The 20,612-nt window shown below is 42.7% G+C and overlaps 1 protein-coding gene across 1 annotated transcript in view; it reads left to right on the top strand.

The window, feature by feature from the left end:
• The window catches only part of LOC112267184 (kin of IRRE-like protein 3), a 194,691-nt gene that overhangs the window by 119,802 nt on the left and 54,277 nt on the right, over positions 1–20,612 (top strand). Inside the window, exons 2-3 of the mRNA XM_024445376.2 lie at positions 9,151–9,300; positions 17,804–17,953. Coding sequence (XP_024301144.1) covers positions 9,151–9,300; positions 17,804–17,953 — 300 coding nt within the window. The remainder of the gene's footprint in view (positions 1–9,150; positions 9,301–17,803; positions 17,954–20,612) is intronic.

Below are 20,612 nucleotides of genomic sequence, written 5' to 3'. Positions count from 1 at the left end.
CTGGCCAAAGATCTCCACAGAATAATGTAAATAATAATAATCTGATCAATCCCAATAAAATCCCACTGTGACTGGACAGTTTTTTTCTTCTTTTTTTAACCTTTATTTAACCAGGAAAAGTCCATTGAGACCCAGAGTCACTTTTTCAAGGGAGACCTGGCCAAGAAGGCAGCAACAATCAATATATTACATAATTAAAACATACAACAATACAATACAACACAATCCAGCATAAAAAAAGCATTTACACTCCTCCGTAACAGATATTTTAACAATATTTTAAATTCATTCAGTGGCATTAACATATCTAGATGAAGAATGGATTGTAGACTATTCCATGCCTCTGGTGCACAAGAAGAGAAGGCAGTCTTGCCTAATACTATGAATGTCCTGGGGACTTTAAGTAGCAACCACCTAGCAGGCCAGGTATGGCAACTGCCTATGGTGAAGGAGACCAGACTACAGAGGTAAAGAGGGAGTTTACCCAAAGGGGCTTTGTAGATGAACACATACAAATGTATCTTTCTGCGCATAAAATGTGAGGTCCAACCTACCATTTGGTACAAGGTGCACTGGTGGGTGAGTGACTTGGCATTTGTAATAAAGTGCAAGGATGCCAGTGTGTAATGGACCTTTCAAGATCCACCTCTACCAATTCCCGTTACAAAGCATCAAGAGTTTCATCACACAACTATTCCAAGAAAATGCTAGGTCTCAATGTCTCAGCTACAACACCATTATGATATCGCCAAGAAAGCCTTGCCATTACACACTGGATTTCAAAGACACCTCGCGACTGTGTGATGGAGAGGCATGAAGAGCCAGGGAGGAAGTGAAGTGGAGGAAGTTCATAGAGAGAGAACATAATTGTAATGCTGGGGAAACAGAAGGGGCCCTTCCATTTTTCAATTTCAGTCAGACACATCTGAACTTAACACTCCTTCTCCCCATTTTTCATTAGCATCTATTTTATGTTCTTACTTGTCATTATGCACAACTTGAAGCTTCTACAAAAAACAAGGATAGTTTGCAAAGAGAGCCTCTGTGTTTTCAATCAATACTTGCCCTGAGAGGTTGCTCTGTGTAACATCGCATTCTATTCTAAGTGAACTGTTATGTCTGTTCAACTGGAGTTACCTTGGAAACAAACCCACAGTGCACTCATTTTTCATGACAGTAATTACAATCGCTGGTCAGATTAGTCCCATTGTTTACAGCAAAAAGCCCTGGTAAAATATGATAGGCCTACTTTGAATTTATATCTACTATATTTGACCACTTAGACATTCAAAGGCTGTCTGGCCAGCAATTTCCTTAACCCCTCTTCCCGTCTATTATAAAAATGTGGAAACATAATTAACATAGGAAATAACAAGACTTATGAACCCGTTTTGTGTCTTTTGAAGCCTTAAAGCTCATTTGACTTGATTTTATGCCAACTGAAAGAAAGATGCAGGCCAGAAACATTTAAAAAAAGGTTTCTGGTCCTGATACTCAAATGTTTGTCTGTGATATTTTTGTTGGTCTTTCTGACCCTGTGGCTGATGATAGAGTGTGCGTCTGTGAGGCTCTCTCCCGTTACCATTTATAATTTTTAGAACTCATCATTGGAAGCAATCGGTCTTGATTGTGCCTCAGCAGCTGTCCTGTTCCACTAATGCGCAGCGCGAGAGCGGGCATATATACACAGGCTTCCGGCGGCTGCAATGTTTTATCTTTCCTGCTCCATGTATTTACAGTCTCAGAGACAAATCTTCATTAGAACAGCAGCCATCACATTGCAGAGAGGGCCTGGTTGATCATATGTCGGATAATTTTTTTTGGCCGGGTGAGGAAAATGGGTTTGTACATTCTGATAGAGGAAGATAAAGACAGCAATACAATGCCTCATCTAATGGATTCCTCAGCCACTTTATGAAATATTCATTATTGCTAACTATTGTCATAACTTTGCCAGCTGTGGCAGAGGGATTACATTAAGTCAAGTATACAGAAAAGGTAGTACATGATGTAATGTGCTGCTAAGACAATTAATCTAATGATTCAGGTGGGGGAGGATAGAAAATAATGGAGCATAGGCTGAACCAATATCTATAAAAAAATCGAACTTAAAAGTTTTGGCCCATCATCACTAATACATAGAATTGTAGCTTTGTCACGGAGACATGGATACTTTCCTGGATGGGGCAGCGAACAAATTCTCCATGATGATTAGCCTAATTTCCTTTTCTTTCCCATGTTTCTCATGGACAGACTTTCAAAATGATGTTCTACATTAAATGTAATTTTCAGTAACTTGGATCAAGACAAAAGCAATTACTGTTAGAATGATTTAGATTTTCTGAAGAGCTCATTTAAAGCCTTCCAGTGCATAGGCTTCAGGTGTAATACCAGTTAATAAACAATACTCTGACTGCATATCAAAAGTGAGTTATTCTTGGCTGGCGAGCTAACAATTTGTCCATTTCCAGGCCCTTTTAAATGAAGAGTCAGTCAGTCAGTCTGCCCTAAACATTCTGTGCTCAAAGAATCCCTCTGAAGACATCCAGAATATTTCAGACGAGAAAAAGGTGAAGAATAGCAAAGTGTCTTATCCTGCTTTCAAGCAAACATCATTTAAAGACTATTAGCTACTTATAAGGTTCTATCTGCAAAGTTATGGTTCTGAACCCTCATTGGTTTTAATTAATGGTGTCAGCAATTTGTATAATGTGTTCTTTTGAAATTAACAATATGAATTGGGATATTTAGAGTACTATATAGGTAGAGAACATTGAACAGAATAAGGTTATGTCAATGACTAAATGTTGACAAAAATGCAGACAGGACCAAGCTCTTGATCACATTACAATACGTGTGTTTACATCTGTGCGTGTGGGAATGCAATGGAATGTGGAGATGACCGAACATCAGGAAAATAACCTTATAATTGGCATATTAAGCTCTATTAAGAAGTAAATTAATGATAAATAATTGAAAAGTTAATTTGAGGCTGACGTGGTGTCCCGTAATCTCCTCATAACTATTTTCCTATGTCATACATTGTTAAAATATCATAATATACTAGATTATAATGATTTTAAGTTGACCTACAATCAGGCCCCAGTATGTTGTCATGCAGCTATGTAGCAAAGGAATCCATTAAATCTGTAACTCATCCATTTTAGTGTCAGGAAATGTCATACAGTATGTTAGCTGTCTGAAAAGGGATGACTATGGAGTGATTTCAGTGCAAACAGATGCCACATTGGCATCACCACCAGGAGTTTCTGCTTACCACAGTGACAGTTTGATTCTCTCCTACCAATCCTGGCTGGCAAAGCACCAGGATGCTGTCTCTGGTTATGAATCTGATTTTAGAGAATTTAATTTGACATTTGAGCTTGTAAAATTGATACAGAGAAAATGTATACAATATCTACCATATTGAAACTGAATAAATATTACATTTGAATATTAAATGAAATTGAAATTGAATTTAAAACTGAATGCAATATTCACTCTATTAACTTTCAAATCATGCAATTCCAGATCAATTTATTAATTAAATTATTACATTTGTACAGAAAATATTTAAAACTGTTACATTCAAATTCAAAATCCTAATAGAATTTAAAAAGTATGGAATTCAAAGACAATTTCTGTTGGGACTAAAATCGCTCCATAGAAGACCCTTCATTTTCTCCCTGATTGGTTGTTAGCAGAAACACTTCATGCATCACATCCTCAAAATAGTCCAGCCTCAACTCACTTCCTTTCAGCCACTTAGTTCCCACAGTCCAGTCTAGAAGTAATGGTAGAAACAAAAGAGATGGTGGTGTAGTCTAGTACGGCTTCAAAGAGCATTTACTGATGTGTGAGGTTTATGACACCCTCAGCAGATATAGACATGTTTACAGTTGAGAATTACATTAAATTAATTTGTTTAGTATTCTTGTTATCCTATTCCCTCAAAACCCTTAAGTGGATAAACTGAAATACATTAATCAAAAATCCTGACTTGATGCTACTGTGGGGACTCTTGTACTGAAGACTTCGTGCAGGGAACGTCTGTATTCCGATTAGATGTTATCATCGTGGAAAAATCCAATGACATGAAAATGCTGTCATATTAATGCAATTTTGTTTCACATTCCCAGCATAGGAAGATTACTTTTTAAAGCTAGACTGCAATCAGTTTTGTCTGCCCTTCTGAAGGAAGTGCTATTAATGACAGATTTGAAACCCTTGTTGGTCCAGGGTAAGATTAATATTGATACACTGACTTTCCTGTTTTGCTGCTCCATATTCTCTGATGTCTTTCTTTTGTGTGTAATCTACACATCACACATAGGGGTGCATGGTTTTAACTTTTGAGCTGTTTTTACAGAGGTGCCTTGTTGGGGATTGAGTGAGGAGAATTAAGGAGACGAAGTGACGCATTGGGAGATTAGCCGGAAGGATGAGCTGCAGATAAACATTTGGCTATGGAGGTATAAGCAGAGAGATGGGGAGCTCAGATTGATCCAGCCATCAGGTTGGGCCCAACAGCCAGAATTCAATTAGAGAGAGATGGGTTAAGATACAGTAATCCATATTGCTTGGGTTTGTGTTTACTTTGGTCCTCAGGCTTGGATTAGTGGAGAACTGCTGGAGTCCTTTTACCCATTATTATGTCCTCAAATAACTCACATCGCCTCGGCACAGGTAAATTTAAAGCCTGTCGCTGCGCTTAGATAATTTGCCTATCTGTCTTCAGTTGGGCGCTTTTCATCTTTGGGCAGGAAGAAATAGAACAGTAGGGGCCCACTAGCTGAGTGGATGGTGATTTTAATGTGACTGAGGTTACCTTGGATGTTGAAAAGGAAAACACAATAATGATGGGATTTATTCATTCCTTTCACACTCTCATTAGAGGTAGCTGGTCTCGGCAGACAGTCCCTGTGGTAAACAGGCACAGGATTAGTAGACGGAGCTTCCGCCCCCAGCAAATGAACAAACCAACACAGCATGCCCAGTGGGTGGGAGAGGAGGTATAGGGAGCGAAGGGTGGAAGGGCAGGTGAGGGCAGATCCATGCCAATTTAGCCATCAGGGAAAGCCACACCATGCAGTTGGCCAAAGATATCACAAAACTACCTTGCACTCACCTGCCTTATTGAACATTTCAACTCTCTCAGGCCTGAGGAAATGTGAAGACCAGAAAGGGTAATAGTCTCTGGTTATGATCCGTAGCTGAGTTCTAGGCAACACGGACGGCATGGCAGGCGTTGGGCGGCCAACGCTCTGATTAGTAATTTCAAGTGCACTGGATGTACGACTCCAATGGTAATTTCCGGGGCTGATTGGCAGACAGTGGCGAGATTGGGGGCCGCAGCGAGGCCATTAGCGCTGGGTGAAAATAGCGCTGGAGTGTGTTGAAACGTGGTCGCTGTCCAACAGTAAACTAACTATCTGAAGTGAAATGAAAACATTAGGTGAAGGCAGAGTGCTCGTACAGTTATTGTGTGGCGCTGCTCAGTGCCTCTAACAGCCTGCTTCCTTAGGAACCCTGAGCGCTTCATTCCCGATCAAAGATCTGCTGCCTTTACCTTCTCAATTGACCCATGGTATTCAATCAAAAGGTGTTGTGTGAATGAGCAGTGATTTGTGTTGGGTAAATAGGAAGAGAGGCAGCGGCAAGGCTACTCAGGGGGTGAGCAGAGGTTTGGAGGCCCATGGGTCAATGGTGAGAGGTATTCATGTTCTGTATGGCCCTACTTGAAAACAAACAAACGATAGACCCCATTTATTCTATTGCTGTGGACAGAGCCGAGCCAAGGTACCATGTAGTGGCACTCTTATATCTCCATCTGAGAGAAACATAACTCCCATTCACAGAATAATAGAGAGTTACTGGTCAGCGCTTTTTTAAAAACAGGTGAGAAGTGTTAGCTTGAGGAGCTGTTTCTAGGTGGGAAAGCTCACCTCAGTGTCCTCAGTGAGAGTCACCTGGTGTCTACACTATCTCTACAAATGCCAAAACATTCCCACACACACACACATTCCCACACACACACACACACACACACACACACACACACACACACACACACACACACACACACACACACACACACACACACACACCTGACTGCTCTAATCAGACCACATTGCTCAGTGTAGACATTTCACAAGGCTCATTCTCATCTTCCTCCAATAATAGATGTTAATAAAGCGTTATTAATTAAGAGAGATCTCTGCTCTCTTCTATCTCCTCCAGAACCTGAGCCTCACTGCAGTCAGCCCTCTCTCCGGCCACCAGCACCTCCCAAACACGCACAGAACCTTTTTATTCACTGTCCATTTGTTATTATTAAATCGCCTGGGTATTTCTTGCTAAACTTTAGTTTTTTGTCTCTCGCTCCTCGTTTTTGATCATCTGGTGTTATCTACCCCCCATTCTTCTGCATGGGGAGAGGAGGAGGAGAGGAGGAGAGTAATCTGTTGTCTCCACTCCACTGAACGTCATGGTTGGCTGCCCCTGCAGCTGGGCCAGGGAGGAAAAGAAGGAGGTAAACGAGGGGGCTCCGCTAAAGCCGCACTGCTGTCCACTGGAGCAGAAAGCTGGCAGATGCGACGAAGCCTTGTACGGCGCACAAGGCTGTGACTTCACCAACACTAAAGGACCTCCAGTCTGTTATGGGCATACTCTGCCCCCTCCCAACCCACCCTACCTAACCCCCATACCTAACCTGTTCTCAGTGCTCCTCTGGTGAGCTACATATGTGGACTTCCATAGATAGCCTTTTTATGTGAAATAAGCAGATCTCCATTTTGCTGGTCAAGTGGCCACACCAAGTGGACTGTATTTTTCTCTGTGGGAGGGCATCTCTTAATCTCCAAGCTTCTCTCTCCTTCTCTCTCTTTTCCACCGTCACCTGTAGCCCTCCTACGTCTGTAAAGGTCTAGGAGAGTCTGTACTTCTGTGCCCTCTTATTTCTGTCTGTGGAGAATGGCTCTTTCATCAACTAAGGGGGTGGTTTATGCTGGGGAGTTAACAAGGGCTTCGGCGCTGTTTGATGTAAGTTTCCATTCACCTAATGCAGCTGGAATTTGTGCATCATTTGTGTGTTAGTGTGCATATTTTCTTTATGAGGATTTTAGAATATTTGCTTGAAAATCAGTTGCCAATTGGATAGAAACCTAGCGTCTGTTAAACAGAGTATCTCCAGAAGGGGATATTTAGGTTAGCATGTTTGTTTGGCAGGATTTTTTGGGGCATTGTATTATTTTTCATTACCATTTTAATTAGATGTTAGTGACAATTAAAATAATTTTCCTAGGCTGTGAATAATAATAATTACTGATGAGTTGAAGACCTGACGCAAGAGGGGAGGCTATGACAACCTCTGAGAAAATCATCCTAATCTGTCTAATTTCTTACAATGCTGAGAAGGATTTTGACGTGGTGTGGAGAAGGGATTTGAACAGCAGGTTAGAAGGGGGAGAAGGTATGGGGGTATTAATGCTGCCAAGGTGGAGACACCTCTGACGTTAAATCAATTACAGCACAGGTTGAAGTGGTTGATAATAGCAATCCGGACAGGGAGGATAGAGAACAAAATACAAGTGAATTCTCTCGCGTTCTCTTGTTCTGACACATGCCAAGAGATTTCGCCAAGCTGCCGTCTCTCCTACCATGTGTCTGAGCACTGACTTGTTCGTTGCGTGCAGCCAAGATAAACCTATCATAGGGGAGTCAGAACAAGGCTTTCTGGGTAGTATACCCAAGGCCAACACAACAAAAACTTCACAGAAAAACATGCCGGAGAGGCCCGTCGGATTCCCGAAGATGAATAGTCCAATATACAGTATGCTTAAGGAATCGCGCACATTTATTTGTATTTAATAATGGGGGTGCATGCAGGAGACATGGCATACAGTGGGGGAGAATTTGTATGAACCAATATGGAGACTTGTCTTTACCTTTTAACTAGCTATCACTCACATTTCACCGGCCGGAGGACTGGATATGACAGATGTGTTTACTAATGTAATACTTCCACGGAATTAAAGACATTGTGTTTGTATTTATATAATCTATTATTGTCCCTCTCTCTGCATTGTACTAATGTTGTAAAACAAAGCTAATCTGTTTCTTCTCTGTAATTACTATCTGAACATAGGAAAACAACAACCCAAAACATAAAAATAACAGGATTATTCTAAGCAAATCCAATATGTTGTGTGGAAAGAGGTGCATTAAACACAGCAACATAATTTACTATGTATGCTGTTATTGCTGTTATTGCAATCCGTTACATTTTCTCTCCTATCTGCCACTTTTACTCCCCTTGGAGATATTGCAACAGAATTATCAGGGGAGGAAGCACATATCTCTTCATTATTTTCTTTGTGTGTGTGTGGGTGTTTGGGATGCTTGTGTGTGTACATAAGAGGGAGAGAATACAAACAAGGTAGCCAAGGCCACCTTAAGCTTTGCACAACAATCTAAAACACTATATAAGAAATAGACGGAAGCAGGAGAGAAATCAAACGAGAGTCCATCTTATTGATCTGAGAGACCACAAGTGTCACTTGTTAACCTCAGTCGAGATTCCAGCCTTATCCCCCCATCCCAAGATGCATTGCCTGTCTTTACATTAAAGTAAGCCGCAGACTGTGCTTTAGCTCCTGGTAAACACAATGTGCTGGAGAAGCTGACATCTCAGCCAACCCCGGCTTCAGATGGAGGCAGCGAGACGCAGGCAGGCAAGAGCTAAAGCCCAGATGACAGGCTGACTTTAAAAGGCTTTTTCTCTCCCCGCTATTCCTCTCACAATGCCTTCCAATTACCCAACGGCCTTTGTGCTACAGTGTGGTAGCATGTCAAGGAGGAGAAGGGGGGCTGCTGTTTAGGTGGACTCAGAGGGAGATAGCTTCAAAGATATCAGAACCTCAACACGTTCATCAACACTCTGCATGTCAGTGACACCTCTCGCTAAGTGCCATTCCCCTACTGTGCCTCTAGTACCCCCTGTTCACCCCACCACCCCCTCCCTACCCCTAATGGGGTCTGTCACACCACACTTGAAAGCGATGTCTTTGAATGTGTTAGAGGACTGGTTACCCAGGGCTTATGGATCATAGTTTTTTGACCGTGTCTCTATCTTTCTGTGTGTTTCTCCAGGGGTCCAGGCCACGTTTTCCCAGCAGCCCCAGGACCTGGTGGTGGTGGCTGGCCAGCCCGTCACCCTGCCCTGCTCCATTCCTGGCTACCATGGTGTTGTTCTGTGGATCAAAGATGGCCTGGCTCTGGGCGTTGGCAGAGACCTATCAGGTAAGGAAAGACATTTATCAAACCATATGTCACTCTCTTAATCTCCTTCTGTCACATGTCTATTTCTAATTCATTTTTCAATGTGTTAAAACTACTTACATTACTTACACACTGTCATGTATTTGTCAATGTGCGATTTCTCACTACTGCTTTTAATCTTTTGAAAGGTTAAGTCTTCTTCCTCTTCCTTCTTTGCTGTAAAAAATATCACTCAGCAGGTAAACAAACATACAGCACAATCCTATAACAATACAATACTTTACATTACATCTGGCGTTAACTTCATTGTAAGCACAACAAAACAAGCTTTCATTAATCTCCTTGCTCTGCCTTCATATTTAGCCCAAAATTGGTCTACAAGTACAAGATGAAACAATTTGACATAAACAGTTACATTCATGATATTTGTTTTTACAAATGTCAATAAACAAATAAGGTCCGCATAGCAAAACCCTGACAAAAAATGAATTCATAAGAATGCTGCAAGTACAGAAACTGTTTTCTCAGTGGGAAATGAATATCCAACAAGTGTGTGGAGTTTGGAGTTTGTGACAGTAACTGTGTGAGCTTACAGTATTAGATATAATATTTCCTGGGATTTCTTATGACCTCTATGTAGAAGAAACCCTGAGTGTCATAGAACAAAATAGATTGTGTACAGTACCAGTTCAAAGTTTTGACACACCTACTCATTCAAGGGTTTTCTTTACTTTTACTATTTTCTACAATGTAGAATAAACTATAATAAACTATATAATAACACATTTGAAATCATGCAGTAACCAAAAAGTGTTAAACAAATAAAAAATACATTTTAAATTAGAGATTCTTCAAAGTAGCCACCCTTTGCCTTGATGACAACTTCGCAAACACTTGACATTCTCTCAACCAGCTTCATGAGGAATGCTTTTCCAACTGTCCTGAAGGAGTTCCCACATATGCTGAGCACTTGTTGGCTGCTTTTCCTTCACTCTGCTGTCCAACAGATCCCAAACCATCTCAATTGGTTTGAGGTCGGGTGATTGTGGAGTCCAGGTCATCTGATGCAGCACTCCATCACTCTCCTTCCTGGTCAAATAGTCCATACACAGCCTGGAGGTGTGTTGGGTTATTTTCCTGTAGAAAAACAAATGATAGTCCCACTAAGTGCAAACCTGATGGGATGTCGTATCGCTGCAGAATGCTGTGGTAGCAATGCTGGCAAAGTGTGCCTTGAATCCTAAATAAATCAGCACCCCCACACCATCACATTTCCTTTGCTTCATGGTGGGAACCACACATGCAGAGATCATCCGTTCACCTACTCTGCATCTGAGAAAGAAACGGTGGTTGGAACCAAAAATCTCAATTTTGGACACATCAGACCAAAGGACAGATTTCCTCCAGTCTAATGTCCATTGCTTGTGTTTCTTGGCCCAATCAAGCCTCTTCTTATTGGGGTCATTTAGTAGTGATTTACGCTCCTCTGAACAGTTGATATTGAGATGTGTCTGTTATTTTAGCTCTGTGAAGCATTCATTTGGGCTGCAATCTGAGGTGCAGTTATCTCTAATGATCTTGTCCTCTGCAGCAGAGGTAACTTTGGGTCTTCCATTCCCGTGGCGGTCCTCATGAGAGACAGTTTCATCATAGCGCTTGATGGTTTTTGCAACTGCACTTGAAGAAACTTTCCAAGTTCTTGAAATGTTCTGTATTGACTGACATTCATGTGTTCAAGTAATGATTGACTGTCGCTTCTCTTTGCTTATTTGAGCTGTTCTTGCCGTAATATGGACTTGCTCTTTCACCAAGTAGAGCTATCCTTTGTACACCACCCATACCTTGTCACAGCAGAACTGATTGGCTCAAACGCATTAAGAAGGAAAGAGGCACACCTGCTAATAGAAATGCATTCCAGGGTAATATCTCATGAAGCTGGTTTAGAGAATGCCAAGAGTGTGCCAAGCTGTCATAAGGCAAAGGGTGGCTACATAGAAGAATCTCCAGTAAATATATGTATTTTGATTTGTTTCACACTTTTTTGATTACTACATAATTCCATATGTGTTATTTCATAGTTTTGATGTCTTCACTATTATTCTACAATGCAGAAAATAGTAAAAATAAAGAAAGAGGTACTGTATGTATCCGTGATAATTTCAGCATAATAGTTCGTAACTCAAACCATTCTGACTCTACAGACGTTTTTGTGAGAAGATCCGCTCCCAGATCCCTTTCGGATCTGCTCTTGTCTCACAAACACCACTCTAACTCAGCCCCCGTTAATCAAACATATGAATGGTTGATATCAGTGAATGCAGAAGACATTGTCGAATCCAATGGTGCAACCCTTGGATTCTGTAACTCTAACATAATGTTTAAAACATGTCGGCGTGACAGTGGGACACAAGATTTAATTACCACACTCCATTTTCCACCCCAAATACCTAGTATCCAATAATAGATACATTGAAATTGTCACGTTCTGACCTTAGTTCCTTTGTTATGTCTTTGTTTTAGTTTGGTCAGGGCGTGAGTTGGGGTGGGTAGTCTATGTGCTTTTTTCTATGTTGTGTTTATGTGTTTATGGAGGCATCAAAAGCTGAGCGGCGGCGATACCGAAATAAGCGCAGTACTGGTCAGGCACCGTGTTATGCGGTCAAGAGCACGGTGTCGCCAGTACGCGCTCACAGCCCGGTGGGCCAAATGCCTGCCCCCCGCAAGTGCCAAGCGAGAGTGGGCCACCAGCCAGGGCGTGTTGTGCCAGCCCAGCGTGTTTGGTCTCCGGTACGATGTTTCAGCCCAGGGTATCCTGCGCCGGCTCTGCGTGCTGTGTCTCCGAGGCGCTGGGAGGGTGCAGTGCATACTATGCCTGCGCTCCGCCCGTGCCGGGAGAATGTGTGTATTGAGACTAAGGGAGAGGTGCGAGTGGTATGCACCAGATCTCCAGTGCTCACCCACAGCCTGGTTAAACCTGTGCCTGCACTCTGGATGGTCCGGGTTAAAATGGTGATCCAGCCGGGAGGAGTGGTGCCAAGGCTGCGCACCAGGGCTCCAGTGCTCCTCTACAGCCCGGTCCATCCGGTGCCTTCTACAAACACCAGGCTGTCTCTCCGTCTCCTCCCTCCAGGTCCGCCCGTCTGTCCTGAGCTGCCAGAGCCGCCCGTCTGTCCTGAGCTGGCAGAGTCGCCCGTCAGTCAGGAGCTGCCAGAGCCGCCCGTCAGTCAGGAGCTGCCAGTGCCGCCCGTCAGTCAGGAGCTGCCAGAGCCGCCCGTCAGTCAGGAGCTGCCAGAGCCGCCCATCAGTCAGGAGTTGCCAGTGCCGCCCGTCAGTCAGGAGCTGTCAGAGCCGCCCGTCAGTCAGGAGCTGCCAGAGCCGCCCGTCAGTCAGGAGCTGCCAGAACCGCCCGTCACTCCGGCACTGTCGGAGTCGCCCTCCACGCCGGTGCTGCTGGAGTCTCCCGCCTGTCCAGTGCTGCCATAATCTCCCGTCCATCCGGTGCTGCCGGAATCTCCTGTCCATTCGGGGCCCGCTGCTAGGGTCCCCAGTCCGAGGTCGGAGGAGAGGGTGGCCGCTCTAAAGGCGCCATGGAGGCGGGTAAGGAGCGGGCAAAGACTATGGTGGAGTGGGGTCCACGTCCCGCGCCAGATCCGCCACCGCGGACAGACGCCAACACAGATCCTCCCCTATAGGTTCAGGTTTTGTGGCCGGAGTCCGCACCTTTGGGGGGGATACTGTCACGTTCTGACCTTAGTTCCTTTGTTATGTCTTTGTTTTAGCTTGGTCAGGGCGTGAGTTGGGGTAGGTAGTCTATGTTATTTTTTCTATGTTGTGTTTATGTGTTTGGCCTGGTATGGTTCTCAATCAGAAGCAGGTGTCGTTCGTTGTCTCTGATTGAGAATCATACTTAGGTAGCCTTTTCCCACCTGTGTTTTGTGGAAGATTATTTTCTGTTTTAGTGTTTTACGCACCTTACAGGACTGTTTCGGTTTTCGTTTATTTTCCCGTTGTTATTTTGTATTTTCAGTGTTCAGGAAAATAAATCATCATGAACACCTACCACGCTGCGCATTGGTCCGACATGTCATACTCCTCGTCAGAGGAGGAAGAAGAATTCCGTTACAGAAATACCCCAGGCAGTTGTATTCACAAGACCTCATTACTATCTAATAGAAAGATAAAACTAATTGAATAACAGTTTGTGGTGGGCAAAGAAGCCCCAAAATCAACACTGAATGTGAAATCAATATAGCCAGGGGTCACATTTCAAGTACTTTTAGCGAGTAAATGGGCTTTTGAAGAGTAACTCACAATCCAAATAACATTATGGCTTTTGTATTATTACCTTAATTGTTTAATTTGGAGTACCACTTACTGTTGCACTGTCATTTTAGTAGCCTGCAGTTTCTCCACTTGACGCTGGCGCCTGATCCATATTCATGAGACGTGACGACTATCTAATATTCCAAGTAGATATTTACAATCTTTAACCCAATCTTGGGAGAATAAATTCATATAGCTTGAAAAATCTGCATTATTTAGAAATATATAATTTATGCCACCGATTGTCTTTGGAAATGGGATCCTTGGGATTCCAAGACATTCTATGGCCTTTTACAGGGAGTAAGAGTGATGAGTCTGAAAATATCCAAGTTCCTTTCACACCTCTCTTCCTCTATCACTGAGGGATCTCTAGCCTGTCTCTCAGGGTACTTGCCATTCAAGTCATGACAAAAAACCCAACTGGGGCCCTTTAAAAGCGGGGCCTCTTTTGATCTGTACGATTAAATATGTATTCCACTGGAGATGTGCGGCCTCCTAACCTCTGGCCTTCAGTGACTGCTCTAGTGTACCTGCCTTGTCACCGATAGAACTCCTTAATTAAACCTCAGTTGACGAAGGTGTCCCAATAAATGCGTTCCATTCCTCAGTGTGGCCCTTATCAGGCCCCTGGGAGGCTGGGGAAGGCAGTAAACAATGGCCAAACAGTTTTGAAGTGGCCGAGAGGAGAGGGAAGAGAGGGAGAATAGGGAGAAGGACTTATGCTAACGAGAAGAGAGAGAGGGTGAGAGCAACTCTTAATGGCACATCATCAACAGTTTAACGGTCATGGGCGAGAGGCTGTGGAGGGAGGCTGTGGACTGACCTCATTGTGTCTCTACCCCTATAAACCAACACTTCACTCTGTATGCCGATCAATGGCCGGGCCAGGACGCTCAGAGATGGACTGAATATGAATGCTCCTCTCCATACAGCATGAGTCGATGAGATACATTGCGTTGGAGAAGGTTATCATGGACGAAAGATATCTTTATTAGAAAGCACAGACAGGGTCTTAGAGCAGTGTATTAAGATGAATGTCACTTTTTGAAATAAAGTGTACCACAGCTGCTCTTTTAATCGTCTCTGCCTACGTCAACAAGCAATACCGTCAGCCATAAAGAATGATGGCATATACATGGCTATATACACAAGGAAAGCAGCTGTATACATAAAAGTGTGAGGCGTCTAATATTGTGCAGAGCATTTCAATATAGGAACCACTCTGCTATTCATAGAAGGAGCTGCGCTAGCAGTAGCTCGCTCTGTCTGGGCCTGTTTCAATTCAGGGGAACAGTGATTAAAATGAGAGAAATCTTTCACTATTCAGTCTGATAAATCTGAGGACAAAGAAGATGATTCCTATCGCTTCCTGAATTCCTGCTCCTTCTCTTTGTGTAGCGTCTTCTATTCTAATTAAAGAGAGAGATGCACCGGCCCAAAGCTGCACCAAATGAATGGCATGAATATGCATGAATGGCATGAATATATCTCCAAGCAGTCCACAGAGAGTGCCCACTGGTGTGCACTTTTTTGGAGGGCAAAAATGGAATGATTGAAAACCGAAGTCTTAGAATGTTCCAGATATTGCTCTTAACATTCTAGACAGAGGTGTAGAGTCATTGGAAGCTACCTGACAAACCTGCTCCTCTGGCTTGTCACCCGACAGCAAATGAAACATTGGTCATCCATTTCCCAACATCAACCTACCCTATTTCCATCCCTGGAGGTGTCAGTGGGAGACGTGTTCTTCTTGAACAGTGTAAATAACTATCCCCCTGGCTCAATTCATCGTCCCTTCCTCTGCCATTGATCCACCATAAAGACAAATCCATTTCTGTCCTGATGGATTCATTACCCTTAATGGGGCTATTTTACATTGTTTGCTTTAGTTAACTCACCTTGTCTTTGAGATTCATTGAGATCAATGTGAGTTATATTTATACAACAGTGACGTCCCTGAAATTTCCTCACATAGAATAAAGCAGTGTTTTTGCATGCTCTAAGTGTAACCCAGTTATGCCACAGGACAAAATCCACCAATGTCTATTGAAAAGGCATTTAAATGCCATTAAACAAGACTTACGCTAAGGTATTTTTTTCATTTACTCTCAGTTAGCAAGCTTTATTGTATTACAGCAGCACATCTTATGTTCAATCTGCTAGAGGGCAAGAGGAGTGAATTGACTGGGTCATTTGTTAATGTACATGAAGAAGGAAACTCAGTGGAATGCTGTTGTACTGTACAACACAATATGCCTACAGTAAATATTTAGTACATAAGCTCCTGCACTGGATATAAGGCAGATAGGGTCACCTCAAGGTCATACCATTTACAAGGCCTGCTTGTTGTGGAGAAATAATTTCTCATGTCTCCTGAGCTCACACAGGGTTACAGCAGTGCATTGTGCTTAAGCAGGTTCTTGTATTTGAAGGAATGACCTTCATTCAAAGCATGTATTTCAGGAATGGAGTCTCATTCAACTTCAGAGAAAGACATCAGTCAAACTGTGCTTTATCTCTAATAAATAGTTCAACGAAGCCATTGACCCACTGGCATAATCAACAACAGCATGGAACTCAAGATCAATGGTCATTAATGTTATTAAGTGAATACTGTTCAGTTATATCAACACTATATTAGAGGGATGTGTAACCTTTTTGACCTTCTTCTGGCCCTGTATGGAAGCGTATGTATCAATGTGAATAATAAGACCCATAACTGCAAGCGGGATGTGGGCAGGAGAAAGCACTCTCTATCTGAGAATCTGAGAAGCCGCAGGAAGTAGCTCCTATGTTTATGCTATATACTATCATAGTAATGTATGTTTCGTCGACGGGGGGAGGTGAGTGCCTGAACAAATCCGTCCTGCTTGCATCCCCCACCCTCTTAAAGCTTCAAAGCTATGTGGGAAGATGAAATGCAGAGTGGTTTAATCGGCTATAACTCATCCCACTATGAGAAAATTAGGGCCACTTCATGGTCTATGAAAGTGAATGGGATTCAGTAAAGCAATGGATGATAATTGGGCATTCGGAACACAGTGGTCTCCATAGCCAAACTCAAGGACTTAAAAGCCATTATATCTCCTAGTCTATTAGTCCTAGTCTATTATACTCATATTGGGTGGCATGTGCTAAAACATACCTCTATAAATCCCCAGTGCTTTATACTAAAGCACCAGAAAATCTTTGAAGAGAACATGACTCATTGATAGATTCAACGGAATACATTTTTCATCCAGACATTTAATGCAGTGATTCAACAGCGGGGTTGGCAGAGATTGTAGCGGGTTAGAGTTGAATACCATCTGTAGTATAAGTTCAGTTTGACAAACTACATCGTTGGATAAAATGTTTAACTGTTGGCCTGGTTATGCTTAAAACTCTCGACTCTATCAGGTTCTGTCATCAGTGAATTACAGGAGAACCTTAGGAGGAGAAAGCAATCACTGCCAAGAAATACTGAACATTGTGGAGAATTTCACTTGCAAAGATTCTCGTTTCAATTCACATTTCTCCAATAATTACACAGAACTCAGCCTTTAGAGAGCTGTTCAAGTTATTCATATTGAAATCTTGTGCAATTTTCTATAAAGCTTCACAATCAAACATATCCCTTTGTCACTTATTGTTTTGTGGTTTAGAGCTATCCGACTTTACTCTGCGCTGTAAAATGGTCAGGACTCCTGGACATACATCCCTCTTCCTGCATTATTAAACTATGAATCTCACACCACTGCCCTGCTGAAACACAACTCAATATCTAGCCGTGCGTCTTCACCATGGCAATAAAACATACTCGCTCTCCGAAATACAGAAACCTCCTCAAACCCTATCATCATTGTCATCTACGTAATTCATGTTTTCAATCAGTTTAAAAATGTCTACTAATTTTTAAGAAAAAATCTGGCTTCACATTGGTGACACTAATAATTCTGAGACAGGTATATTAAGGTCTCATCTCATTGGAAAAAGAAAAGCCCACCTCAAATGACCTAAAATGTACAGTAACACAGCAGTCAACAATCAATATGGCACAACTGATCCTTCACTCATTTGTGATTGCCTGCATTCTGGCATTGTTTGTACCATGCTTTGATATCTCCTATCTTTAAAAAAAAGGTTGGATTGAATGGTGCTGATATAGGTTGAAAAACCAGACTCCAGGTTCTGACAGGGCATATGTTGCATTTTGTTCCAGGCTACCCTCGTTACACAGTGATTGGGGACCACAGTACAGGGGAACACCACCTTCGGATCCAACGTGTGGAGCTGATGGATGACGCTGTCTTTGAGTGCCAGGCAATCCAGGCAGCCATGCGGTCCCGTCCTGCCCGACTCACTGTGCTGGGTAAGTGAGGATTAGGTTTACACACAAATGCACACTACACATACATGCATAGACACAATTTGAAGTATGTGCACAGATAAAATGGCAATGGATGCAGGCAGTGACTTAGTAGCCACCTCAAACCAACCACAATGTCATATCTGTAGTGCTCCTCCCCTCCCTCAACACTTTCAAAATCCACTAAATCTGTGCACTGAATCAATGATCATGCCAGAAAAGCCATAGCTTTTTATCAGCATAACAGGAACTATCAAGATAATGCTGCAGCTAATGGAAACAGTACAGCATCTCTTAACATTGCCAGTCCCTAATGTTTTTACTTTAATTTTCTTCTACAAACCCAGCCATCTTCATTATTAAGCCTGAGAGGTTACTGGTTCTTAATTAAACTTTATTGGGTTATCATTCAGTGTTGCCAGTTCTGCCATATTGGGCAGCATTTGTAAAATCACTGCTCACTCTTCTCTATAGCTCTGTAGGCTCTCTCCCACTCTCTCTGCCCTCTACGCTGTATACCCTTCTGCTGTGGAGGATGATGGGTAATATGAAGGGAAGCTGGAGTCAATGATAGAGCCAGAGAACAAGGGAGAAGAACTGAGGGGAGAGGAGGAGGGAAAGTGGGAGGTCCGTGAAGCTGAGTGTCCTCGCCACGAGAGACTGATTCGCTTTATTGATCTCCGCTAATGAAAAGTGAAACTAATGATCTGTAGGGGTGGAGGCAGCCAGAGAAAGGAGAGAGGGAAGACAAATTGAGGACCAACGTCTCTCACTCTGCCGCGCCCCCTGCAAATGGATATTAATTAATAATTATGAGTTCTTTGCAGAGTCAAAGCAGCTATACCCAGATTCCCCTTCCTCCCCTCCCCTTCCCCCAAAGTTAAGTTTATTTCCCTCCAACCCCGCCGTTCACAGCAGCTAAGTCGTTTGATCAAGGCCTCAAGGAGAGGAGACGGGTATGAGACACAAATCATTTAGGATGCATTGCCATACCTTCCATTTATTTGTGGTTTCTCTCAGTTGGATTTTATTAATTGACTCTTGATGATAGTGTTGCTTGGGGCTTGCTAAACATTTAAAGTTGAACTAAAGCATCCTTTTCCTTCACAGTACACTACTGCAACAGTTGATACGTTTCTAACCCAGCCCTGTTGAGGTGTAGTCACATTATCTAACCAGGTAAAGCTGGCTACTTAGAGGAAAGGGCTTGTCTGTACAAGCTCCATTAAAATGATTAATCATCAATAAACGAGGGGAGCCAATTGTCTCTATTCCTCTTTGGCTATTTGAGGGTGAAACACGTATCATCCTTTCTCATAAGCCCCGCCATAAGATGTCTGTTTAATCCCCTGCCTAGCTGGCTGACTCCTGAATACATTGCGAAGGAGGGCCCCCAGGCAGGCACACATGCGAGGTAATGGAATAAATATATGCAAACCCCATGTCACTGCAAACTCTGAGCTGTCAATTACCCGCCAGTGGTGACAGAGTGTGTCTATCGCCTCAGAAGACAGCGACGGTCCGTCACAGAGTGGAACAGTCTCCCTTCTCTCCTACCTGACTGTCAAATAAATCTAAAAACATTCCCCTTCTCTCTCTCTCTCTCATCAGCCATATATCTGTCCCAGCCCTACTGTGTTCTATATCAAAGGGAACTGTTTTCTTTATGACTTTGATATTTACAGATAAAAGACGCAGATTTTGAGTGTTTTTTTGTCGCTCGATTTTCTCCCATACGAATGGTACTGTGTCAATATGTTCATTTGTTATCCTTGAAATACCTAGCATGACTCAATGGGGCAAAAAGTTCAATCCAATTTTTCAATCTAACCTGACCCTTCTCCTGTTTCCACATTAGTAAAAAAATGTGTTGGTGAGTTTGGAGTGTCTTATGTGAGTAGCATTTGGAGCAAAATGTAAGCTTATAAAATAAATTCAGTATGGGGGAAACCCCATAGAAGAATGAAAGGGTCGTCTGATCTAGGGGTTATGGTCTGTGGTTAGTCCTCTGTCTAATTATATCCTCCGCAGCAAGGTAGCAGGCAGCCAAACCTATGCATCAATGTGTTCACCTTGGTCTGGGGTGGGAGCAAAGGGGATGCCTGTTCTCTCTGGAATAAGGTCTCTACCTTTAAACAGACCGGTGAGGCCATGTAGTCTTTTGTAAGAAAAATGTGCAACATTTACCATTTAGCGATGGAGAAAGAGTTATTGCTGCTGTTTTCAGAGTAGGCCTACATTGAGTGATGAGGTCTGCTGTTGACTCTACTGTGACATTTAGAGAGCTCATTGACATTCATCCACCAACAGGTCTTCTAATGAACCTTCAGTCCTCATCAATCGCTTATGTTTTCCTTTATTGTTCCTTCCCGTTCCTCGTTTGGTCTTGCTCATTAATGCAAGGTCGTAGTCCTGTCTGATTACTACATGTGTTGCAGTCCAAGATGAAAACTAGATTAAAGTGATACCAAGTAATGCCACAAGGCCCTAATACATTCATAAGTATTCTCTGGGAAATTATGTTTTGATATTGCTCATTAGGAAATATTTACATTGCTGCAGATTAATTCCAAAGAAAATACCAGAGCTAGATCTGTCCTCAGTTTTCATTTGTTGTCAAGCTAATTATTAATTACAGTCACACTGCTATGGGAAGATCAAG

Source organism: Oncorhynchus tshawytscha, linkage group LG14 (assembly GCF_018296145.1).
Source record: "Oncorhynchus tshawytscha isolate Ot180627B linkage group LG14, Otsh_v2.0, whole genome shotgun sequence".
Taxonomy (NCBI): Eukaryota; Metazoa; Chordata; class Actinopteri; order Salmoniformes; family Salmonidae; genus Oncorhynchus; species Oncorhynchus tshawytscha.
Note: the sequence above shows the minus strand (reverse complement) of the source record. Positions and strands in the feature narration are given on the sequence as shown.